Source organism: Mastacembelus armatus, chromosome 10 (genome assembly GCF_900324485.2).
Source record: "Mastacembelus armatus chromosome 10, fMasArm1.2, whole genome shotgun sequence".
In the NCBI taxonomy this organism is placed as follows: domain Eukaryota; kingdom Metazoa; phylum Chordata; class Actinopteri; order Synbranchiformes; family Mastacembelidae; genus Mastacembelus; species Mastacembelus armatus.
Window position 1 is genome coordinate 14,921,349 of NC_046642.1, and position 10,820 is coordinate 14,932,168.

Here is a 10,820-nt window from a genome sequence, read left to right on the forward strand (position 1 = left end):
TTGAAAGCGACAGGGCTGCTAAAATTGCCCTTTGATGTTCTGCGCCAAATATTATCATGTGCTTAGACACAATGTAATATTATTTCACTTGGCAAAATGCAATTAATCAGTTTGATGACAAGCACAGAGATGAAGAACAATGATAGTGATGAAATACACTGAAAAGGATGAATGAAAAGAGCTCCATGCAGGATTTCAAGGCAACGTGTGATACAGAAATCGCCCACGACTGCAGGACACGCACGCGGCGTAATGAAATGCCTTCATTAAAACACATGTAGTCCTCCTTAGTGGCGTGGCCATTGAAATTTCCATGATTGTTGAAGACACACAGGTCTCCACCCTTGAGCAGATTTATTTTCACACATGCTGGGTGAGGTGTCTGCAGTTCCTCCCCACCCTGTCATTGTTTGTTCTGCTGTTATGTGTGAATATGAGCAGAGACCAGGCAGCCCTGTTTAAGGGCTTCTCCTGCTCTGCTGAGTGCTGTTTGCTGATGTCACACTAACCCAACGGCTTTCCAGACGTCTGTAGTTCGAAGTGTCCATCAGAGCAGTGAGAACCAGACCTTGAGGCTCTGCAGTGGTTGTCAGAATCAGAGCATTTGGCAGCATGATTTAAAAATGCAGAAATGACATAGATTATTCTCCAACATGACTGTTTTATACATGCATAATGCACTAAACCGAGTTTCTAGACATTTCTGAATGCATTGCTTTGGTATTAACAAGTTAATGGTAGAATGGATTAAGTTGTTTTCTGTGTTGTGTTAAGCTAAATTGCAAATGACGTGTGAGACTATGTTCTGTGAAGTCATAGTTGTATTTTCATGTACTGGTCTGTCTCTCTAATTACTCCTGTGCTCATGTCTGATTTTCTCACACATACCTTTTGTGTAAATGCAGGCAACTCAAAACAGCAGTTCTTTGATCACCTGGACACACACCAATGACAATATGTTAGGATGAATGCAAACTTTCCAATATGTGCTCCACTTTGACTTCAAACAGATGCACACATGATGAATTCCCTGTCCAGACACTGAAGCATGCAGAGAATGAAATGGAAATCCTATCAAACTCAATATTGCATTATTCTTCAAGGTGGCAAAAAATAGAGACAGACATACTGTCTGCAAACACACAAAACAAATAATACCTCCATTCCTCAAACACATCCATACAAGGGCCCAGTTGCTGGGAAATGCACACATGCACATGCACACAGACACACACACACACACACACACACACACACACACACACACACACACACACTCACACACACACACACTCACACACCACCCAAAATCAATCACCCTCCAAAGTGCTTAGCATCATCAGCGTTTTCTGAATCAGCCCTGACTGCAGAGCACAACTGAGAGTCATAAGAGTCTCAGGGGTCAAATGAAATACACACTCTAAGTGCCACTTCATCTTCAAGGCATAACAGTGAGCAGCAGCTCAAGAGCAAATTCAAATAACAGAGGATTGTGTCGCCCATTGTGCTCCTCTCCCCAGTTGTTAAGCCTACATGGTGGTACATTGTAAACCCAGGTCCTTTTGCACTTTTCTGCAGCCATGCTTGACTTCTCCCCAAATGGGCTCTCATCCAGCACCTACTGTCTGTTTATGTAGACTACCACCAGGGCGGCATGGAATGCACCTCCAACACGCTCTGCTCACACACATCTCCGAGACGAGGAGTCTGCCTCAACCTGCTGATAAGAGCTGTTTGTATTTTACACAGGGGTAAATGTTTTGATTAAAAGGCCGTTACTATTTTGCTAGTCACAATGGCTTTGTAGTGGAGGGGTTTGCTGCCGTGCTGATGGATGGACGGCCGCTCCCTGCCTCCAGTGAGCGGTTGAATGAGAGAGAAGCTGTCATCACCCGGCTGCCGACACTGTTGCCTGAAGAGAGGAAAGCAGAGGATGTCGGGGTCAAAGAGAGAAGGAACTGGTTGGAGAGCCAGCAACAGATGATGTGTTGAAGTGGGAGAATATGTCAGAGAGGGGAGAACATGTGTGATGGAAGAGAGTACTGGGTGCAGCTCACCTCATACTCCTATCCCTAAAGACACTGCAGGGAGGGAGTCAGCATTACGTAAAGAGGGAAGAGCAGGTGGTGCTGTGAAGCCTGTAATCAACAGTCTTGCTGGGCTGTTCAATTCTATGGTTAAATGCTCGAGTGACTCTGGGGTCCCATGACATGGTGAAAAGTTTCACAGCATTTAGTAATGGGGAGACTATTACGCTCACTGCTACGCATTGTGTTGGATCTCCACACAAGAGGATGATGGCATACTATAAATCTTCAAAACAAAAGGAGCAATCAGATGAAGCTATAATATCTTCCTAAGATCAGTTTGTTTCTATAAGGCTTTCTTGTTGCTATCCAGACTTGCACAGTGTGAAGAACTTGTCGATATTTTGAAACATGAAACACTTCAGTTTAACCACGATTTAGTTTGAGAGCAATCAGTAAAAAGATGATTGCAAACTACTCAGATGATGTGTGCGGCAGAGAGGCAGCAGCTCATGGGGCCTAAAGCAGTCTCACAGCGCCTCCCACTGGGGACTCCTGCAGAGTGCATTTGGTGTTAATGAATTTTGTTCTGTGTTAAAAGATCATTTAATGTGAACGCAATAATAATTCAAAGTAATTATAAAGACACTTGAGTATTAGCAGTTTTCCTTTCGAATGTGCAAAAATGGTTGAATAAAACACCTAAACTGACCCTGTGTTTGTCACGACATGGTACATATAAAATGCTAGAATGCAAATGCTAAAATGAGAGGAAAAAATCAAAAACAAAGGTGCAACATTAGAGCTGTTTTCTTAAACTATCTAGAACATGTTTACATCTTAAAGGTATTATTTTATCACTACATACCAGGCATTTTGTATGTATGTGTTTAGCTGTTCGTGGACTACTTAACACATCTTGCTTGTTAGATTCAGCCAAAAACAGTGTGCTGTATGTTTTGTAATAGTAGTGTGATAGCGCTGTGTGTGTGGGATGACAGTGACCCATCACTGAGACAAGATGACCTAATGGATTGGCTGTGTTTTTTTGGCTCCAGAGCACTGTAGATGCTGTTGAATTTCAATGAAATGCAGCTCAGCGTCGGAAAGAGGACATAGCTATAAATTTCCAATAGAGGGAGAGAACTGTCGTAAGCAGCTGGAAACACAACACTCCTGAACCTCATATACACAGCTAATCCCGATTATCCCTGTGTGATTAGCTGGTGAATTAAGCACCTAGAGAGGCTCCACCTCTTACCTCCACAGTGTGATGGAAAACCAATGTGCAAATATCAGCAGCCTCTAGTACTTTCTGATCAAACTATTGATGCAAACCTAGCAACATATGTTTTAGACTATACTACAGGAAAATATACTGTGAGTATAATGCAGACTGTACATGGCATCTTGTCACCAATGAATGTACAAAGTAATCAGGAGGACTTTTTATAGTATGTGCTGCACAGATTTCTTCTTCATTGATGTAAAATCATTTTTATTTGCTGGGCAAGTGCCACATACGATACTGTGCATAGGCCTAACATGTACGTTGCCAGTTGTGTAATAATTTTTTATATTTCTTTAATATATCTGGTTACTCTTTGTCTCTGCTATGCACATAACGACCCCATAGTATGATTTAATTTAATTCACTTAAGGTTTAGCGGGCTAGTTGTCTGAAATGAGGAGGACAGGGATGAAAGTAACTAAATACAAAATTATCACATTAAATTTAAATTTAAAACAAGCCAAGATGATGTAATTTACTGAGCATGTCGTGACGAGGCTGAACATTATTCTTTGTGTCTGAGGAATCAAACAGTCTAATTAACTGCAGCAGCATTCACAGCTTACACTCAAACAAAGCTAATCCAATTTAGCTCTTGGGAGGTCAAAACAGTTAGGTGATGTGTTGTTTGCATGTGTGTGGCCTGTTGTGATTTTGGCAGAAGTCCGTCAGGTTGTGTAACCCTCCAGTGAAGTACACAGACCTAAACTAGAGCGCATAATTGAAAAAACATTGCTAAAGTTTAATCACTGGTTCAGGTCCAGCTGGCGACCTACAGTATGTTGCTTGTCGCCCTCCCATCATTCCTTGCCAGCTCTCTACTGCCCTCTGTCTAATCATCACAGTCACACTAAAGTTATGCTTCTGGCATAGATGGTCCACCACAATAGGTCAGATACCACCCAAGCTGAGTAATACAAATACTGGGCAAATGTACTAGTGTAAGTGTAGTGACTCTAAGTGTAGTCTAAGTGTAAGTGTAGTCTACAGAAAATGAACCAATGCGACACTGTCCTTGCTTTATGGGCTGTTTTGTTGGCAAAAACACTTTTAAAAATAAAATTAAAGAAAAAAACAGTTAATTTATTAACAGTATATTGGCCTCCAAAATGTGTTGGTCCACAAGGAAAGTGTAGGGTATGCCAAGCTGACAGTCTACCTGGCTGTTTCACAGGAGCAACCATAGCATCGTGTGCCAAAGCATTAATAACGCGTGGGAATGAGATAGTATCTCGTGGATTGATGTAGGCCACAACTAAATGCACCATTTTTAATTTAATTTAATTTTTAAAATAACACATGTTTCCCTCACATCACGATATTCAAATGGGAGCAGCTAAATGGAAATGAACCATCCATCCATTGTCCACCGCGAGAGGGCGACAGTCGGGGGGTTCACCGTGGGCAGATCGCCAGTCTTGCAGGGCTGAGACAAAGAGACAGACACTCACACCCACAGCCTAAACCTCAGTCTGCGTGATTTTGGACCGTGGTCGACACAGAAAGGCCACTGGATCGAGTCTGAAGCCTAATCTTCTTGCTGTCAGGCCAAAGCATCATTGTTTAGCTGCACATGTGATTTCCCTCCTGTGTCAAAATATAACACGTGGGAAAGCCACATATTGTCACATAATTATTAATTTTAATAAATGTATCACCTTTTTTTTTCAATAAACCAAACTGATTTTTTTTTTTGGCTTACTAAACGTAAACATAATGTTATATTGTTTCTATTCCCATAAAAAGCTTTTAGCCAATCACTGTGCAGGACAGTGGGCTGGTTGTACCTCGTGCAGGGCAGCCAGTCGCTCCCCGATGTCACCGATGGATAGAGGCCAGGACCGGCAGCCGAGCACCGATACAGCAGGGGGTAACATTAGCTGGACTATGGCTCTGTCCAGAGGTTTGAGATGCTGTCAGAGGGTTTTTTCTTGGATACCGGTGCTTATCATAACCTCCGTGGTGTTGTGGTCGTATTATGCCTACGTGTTTGAGCTGTGTCTGTGTAAGTATGGCTGGTTGTGGTTGTGGCAGCAGTGTTGACAAAAATAACGTTACAGGATCCGGAGCTAGCAAAGTAGGCGGAAGTGGTTTGGGGAGTGTTTGCTTTTACTTGGTTAACGTAAGATTCAGCTTTAAAAATAAGACGCAAATTAAGTTAAAATCACCGATTAAAGAGCAGTGTTTGCTGTGTGCTCTGACCACAGCTGACTATTGTTGTACCCAGCCTGTCAGCGCGGCTAACTACTTCTGTTAGCCGGTAAATAGTTAAGTTTTCCTGAATAATCAGTGCAGTTTTAACAGAAACAGCTACTTCTAGTCTCGTTGTGTGTTTATTGTGCCCTGTTCTTGTTGCTTTACAGTTACACTCACCAACACATTGGAAAAAGGTGAGTTACCCACTCATGTTTCTGCTTTAACTGTCGTGTTGCCAAATAAGTTCAGGTCATTGTTTTTTTTTTTTTTTTTTTTTTTTTAACGCTGATGTGCCTGATGTTTTGTGCTTTCAGTGGTCTATCTACTAGTATTTCATGTTTGCTTTGTGATGTTTTCCTGGACCTATTGGAAATCCATCTTCACCCCTCCTGCATCACCGTGCAAAAAGGTGACAGACTTTACATGCGTTTGCTGATTTACTGTAGCACCAGTGGCATCAAATGTGGTGCTGATCGTTATGCTTGTTGCTCTAGTTTCAGCTGTCATACTCGGACAAGCAAAGATACGAGATGGAAGAGAGGCCAGATGCTCAGAAACAAATCCTGGTTGAGATTGCAAAGAAACTGCCCATATTCACTCGAGCTCAGTCAGGAGGTATATTGTACTTTCTAGTAATGTATGCTTTTTTCCTGCAAGGACAGAATTTGAGATACCATTACTCACTTATTTGATGTATGTTCAAACCACCGGGGTAACAAGACAGGTGCATTAGCCACAGTCCACTGTCTGTGTGCGTTGAAAGTAAATAGGCACGGGGCACTTACCTTTGTCTGTGTGTGCTCCTGAGCATCCCCATCTAGATTAATCAGCCAGTGTAACTCATTCATTAGTGTTGATTGCTAAGACTAAGTTTGAAGCTGCAGGAAGTAAGTGAAGGGTAAGCTGAGCTCAAATGTCATTCATTCTACTGGCTGTCTTCTTGTCTGCAGCTATCAGGTTCTGCGATCGCTGCCAGGTATTGAAGCCTGACCGCTGTCACCACTGCTCAGTTTGTGAAACGTAAGTCACCCTTTCCTCCTCAATCCATTCGTTTAGAGAGGTTGCCCTAGGCATGGAGATATTTGTTGGTCCAGGTCTGTTGTGATAATTAGATTGTGTTTGCTTTGTTGGCAAACTAGCTCTTAGAAGGAATAGCCTAATGATCTATTCAAACTGTGGTTTACTACAAAAGATAAGCAAACCATTTATCATTTTACAGAATGCATGTAAAAATGGATGTATTAAAAGCTGGAAGTCAACTAAATTACAAATTTTATGATATGAGAAATTGTATGAATGTATTTACTGCTTCAAAATAGCTGCCACACTATCACATTGATAAGTTATAGAACTAATTTTAATGTTTTTTTTTTTTTTAAAGATGTGTCTTGAAGATGGACCATCACTGTCCCTGGTAAGTTTAATTAAATCTAGACTTGATCTTGTTGTTAGAATGAATGAAGGTGTTTATTTTTGTGCTGACAGTAGATTTTCTTTTTTAGGGTGAACAACTGTGTGGGCTTTTCCAACTACAAGTTTTTCCTGCTTTTCCTCTCGTACTCCATGCTTTACTGTATATTCATTGCAGCTACAGTTTTTCAATATTTTCTCAAATTCTGGTCGGTGAGTATCATGGGTCTAAATTGTGACTCATGCTCAACGTCTGACAATGCAGCCATACCACAAGTTTGAATTGATATCAGAAGTGCTGCAAATTCACAACACCAGAGATCTTAGCGTCCTGTCCTGAGTTAAGAGCCCGTCATTTTTCTCAAGTTTCTAGTTCTCCTGTTTCTCTCTCCCAGGGGGACTTGCCAAATAGGCCTGCAAAGTTTCATGTCCTCTTCCTCATGTTTGTGGCGCTCATGTTCTTCGTCAGTCTCATGTTCCTCTTCGGCTATCACTGTTGGTTGGTGGCCAAGAACAGGTCCACTTTAGGTGAGGGTTTACATATTTTTTTGGAAAAATAGTTTAGGTTCTGTTCATTAAACTTCTCTCTCATAGCCTTTAATGACAAACATTATTTTCTGGAGGTTTCTTGTGAAACAATATAGAGGTTCGTTTTTTAAAGGTATATATGGAGAATTGATGAAAATGTATAAAAATCTATTTTGACACACAGCTGTTTTTCCATTTCTAGAGGCTTTCTCAGCTCCAGTTTTTCTTAGTGGACCAGACAGAAATGGTTTCAATGTTGGCATACGCAAAAACCTGCAGCAGGTATTTGGAGAGGAACGGCGACTGTGGTTCATCCCAGTCTTCACAAGGTTAGTTTTGATGCACAATTAACGGATTCTTCTCATCTTGCTGATGTTGCTTTTGTTGTGCACAAGAACACTCATATTTTAAAGTTACACCTCTAAAAGACATTCGATTTATAGTAGACACAGAATTACAAAACTGAACAATAATACCACATGGCATATATATAATCAAATGAAGGTGATATGGTTAAAGCTGACACTCTACTACCATTTTCTTTTGTCTAATGTACATGTCAGCCAAGGGAACGGCCACTATTTCCCCTTGAAGAATCGGAGTTCTGAGTCACAGAACCCCTTACTAGCTAATGAGGACATGTGGGAGGAGTCAGATGATGGCTCTGAGGAAGGAAGCTTGGGTGAGTTGTTTTAATTTCATTTCCCTGTAGAATACAAATAAAAAGAATACAAAGTAATACAAATGCTTTTGAGTTTTAGAAAACTAAGATCAATAACTTTGTGAATTTGCTAGAATCATGTATTTTTTTAAATTTCAGTCTAACAATTGGAATCCAGAGCTATAACAATTTTGGCAAATGAAAATTAATTAGCAACAATATAGATGTGTACATTTATAAAACCATTTAACAAGGAAAACATACCAAACATCCTGTGGTTGTAAGATTTGCCACTTTTCTTTGTTTATGTAAATGTAAATTACACGCTGTAGGGGTTTAGACTTGTTAATCAGAATATGTTAACTAAAGATGTGACCAGTCAACACTGGAAGTTGTGATGTGAGGTTTCCACTAACATCATAATCGTTATCTGCAGCCATACATGAATGTCAAATTGTCTGACACAAAATCCTTTAGTTCAAACATTAAATTAGAGAAAATAACACAATATGCACTTAGTGAATTTCAAGTAATTACAGTAAATTCTAAATATGTGCAAATTGTTAAAAGTCTTTTGAGTAGCATAATGACCAACCAAAATCTCTATAATGTTAACAGCATAACCACTCCTGCTGATGAGGTTAGACTTTAGGTATCTAGTTAACGCAGTTTTAAAAATTCACAATCACTTGCTTTATTGCAATATTAATTCCTTAGTTTTGTTACAGTAAAATGTTTTTTGAAATGTTTTCATTTCAGTTGAAGACCAGGACCCCTCTGTTACCATAGAGATGGAGGAATAATCATTTAAAAGGTACAGATGATGTAGATTAATATCATACACTGTGTACAACGATACAGATGCATTCCAAATCATATGGATGTTCCGACAAACTGAAAAAAAAAAAAAAAATTCTGAAGGAGGCCAAACGTGCGGATTAAAACCTGCATTTGGATCGTCATTGCCATTTTCTGTGGTGTTTAATGTAATGATGAATAGTGGAACTCACTGGATGACTGGCAGCAGCATTACCTCTCCTCTTGTGGACTGATAAACAACAGTATCAGTTTGATTTAGAAAATTTTACCTCACATACAAAAAGGCAATTTTGATTTACCCATGGGTGGTGTGTTTGCGTCTGATTGTTCATCTCAAGACACAGGCCTGTTTGGGATTATAAATTGTTGTCGATTGGAAAGCTTTTGTCTGGCACTGTGCTGTTTTGTATGCCTCGATTTCAGTGTTGGGCTGAATTTAGCGATGCACCTTAGAGCTTTTTCCTGTGCCGGGTGGTATCTTAAATTAACCTCACACCTGTAATGCTCCAGAGGTCTCATGTAGTGGTTCAGTTGTCTTGCATCAACCAGTTTGGGTCTTGCAGCATATTAGCATATTATTTTATTTCTCAGTGAACCTAAGCATATTAGAATACCTGACTTAACCTGCGCCTTATAAATATATTTATTCCTGTGTTTTGGGAGTTCATGCTCCCAAGAATGTATCTATTATCTTGCTTGTAGACTATACCAACGTTTTGGGCACCCAAAAGAATCTATTATATGTAGTCACCATAAAAAATGAGTTAAATGCCATTACCAAGGTCAGTGACAGTAATAAGAACTAAACTTGCATACATTTGTAGCTTTGGTTCATAGCTATAGCTCATTTAAAAATGAATGCTGACGTCAAGCAGAGTATTAAGGCAATATAATGTTGGGATTGTGCTGAAAATACTGTATCATACTCTCAATGACTTCAACGCTATTATCTATATTGCTGGATCAACACAAACATGCAGTTTTGACTATTAAGTATAGGATGAGCAAACAAGACATACTGTGATCTTTTTTTGTTGTTTTTTTTTTTTATATAAATATCACAATGTTTTACCACATCAGCCGTCCCCAGTCAGGTAACACTGCTGTCTGGATGCAAGTTGAAAAGAAAGTGAAGAAAAAATAGCTTTTAACATAGGCACAAAATCATGCATAGGAGAGGACATAAATTCTTCTATGTTAGTTTGTCATTTTTGATCTTTTTTAAACATGCAGTTAACTGTACAGAAATATATCTATCTATCTATCTATATATATATATATATCTATATATCTCTCTCTCTCTATATATGTATATATATATATATATGATGACTGATCCTCATCCACTGGTTGGTAGAGGCCAGGAGTCTTCTGCAATATAATGTTTTCAGATTTTTTTTTTTCTACCTGTGTTTATGTATTTTGAAATTTTTAATATCGGTGAAACAGATTTACTTGTCAAAGTTTATAGACTACATATGTATCAGAACTTTTCAGTAATTAAGCCTGCTCATTAATCCAGTATGAGGAAAAGGTTCGGCCTTTATCCAACCTTAATGATGTTTGGTCTTGACGCTTTAACCTGCTTCATCAGACCTGTTTTTCTACTACATTGGATAAGCCAAATAAAATGCTGCTCATGTTTGAGAAATCATTTAATCAAAAAAAGTATGTTGTTTTTATCAGAGGTGTTATAAGCTGTTTGGAACCATGTGTAAAACATTAGGAGACATGGATGTTGAATGTTTCATGTAGTCTTGTCTATTTATTGTTATAATGTTCAGCTTTTTTCTTGTGAGATTACCAATTCATAACTGCTGCAGGCGGTGTCTGTATATGTTGCTCCATCAAGTGACACTTAAAATAATAAAGCAGTGTGCTTTTATCA

At 39.4% G+C, this 10,820-nt stretch overlaps 1 protein-coding gene across 1 annotated transcript; it reads left to right on the forward strand.

Moving 5' to 3' along the window:
- The first annotated feature begins 5,111 nt into the window (after nucleotides 1-5,111).
- Nucleotides 5,112-10,820, forward strand: zdhhc15b (zDHHC palmitoyltransferase 15b). Its single transcript, XM_026330742.2, has 11 exons — nucleotides 5,112-5,323; nucleotides 5,682-5,708; nucleotides 5,829-5,923; nucleotides 6,009-6,129; nucleotides 6,465-6,534; nucleotides 6,896-6,928; nucleotides 7,017-7,137; nucleotides 7,320-7,452; nucleotides 7,655-7,781; nucleotides 8,016-8,134; nucleotides 8,873-10,820. The coding sequence occupies exons 1-11, from the start codon at nucleotides 5,134-5,136 to the stop codon at nucleotides 8,914-8,916; spliced, it is 1,080 nt and encodes a 359-aa protein (XP_026186527.1). The 5' UTR covers nucleotides 5,112-5,133; the 3' UTR covers nucleotides 8,917-10,820.

What these genes read in the sequence shown, in the direction of transcription:
- zdhhc15b (XM_026330742.2), top strand. Translation starts at nt 5,134, where the DNA reads ATGTCACCGATGGATAGAGGCCAGGACCGGCAGCCGAGCACCGATACA. An exon ending in CGTGTTTGAGCTGTGTCTGT is followed by an intron (nt 5,324 to 5,681) that starts GTAAGTATGGCT and finishes GTTGCTTTACAG; the next exon opens with TTACACTCACCAACACATTG. An exon ending in ATTTTCTCAAATTCTGGTCG is followed by an intron (nt 7,138 to 7,319) that starts GTGAGTATCATG and finishes TCTCTCTCCCAG; the next exon opens with GGGGACTTGCCAAATAGGCC.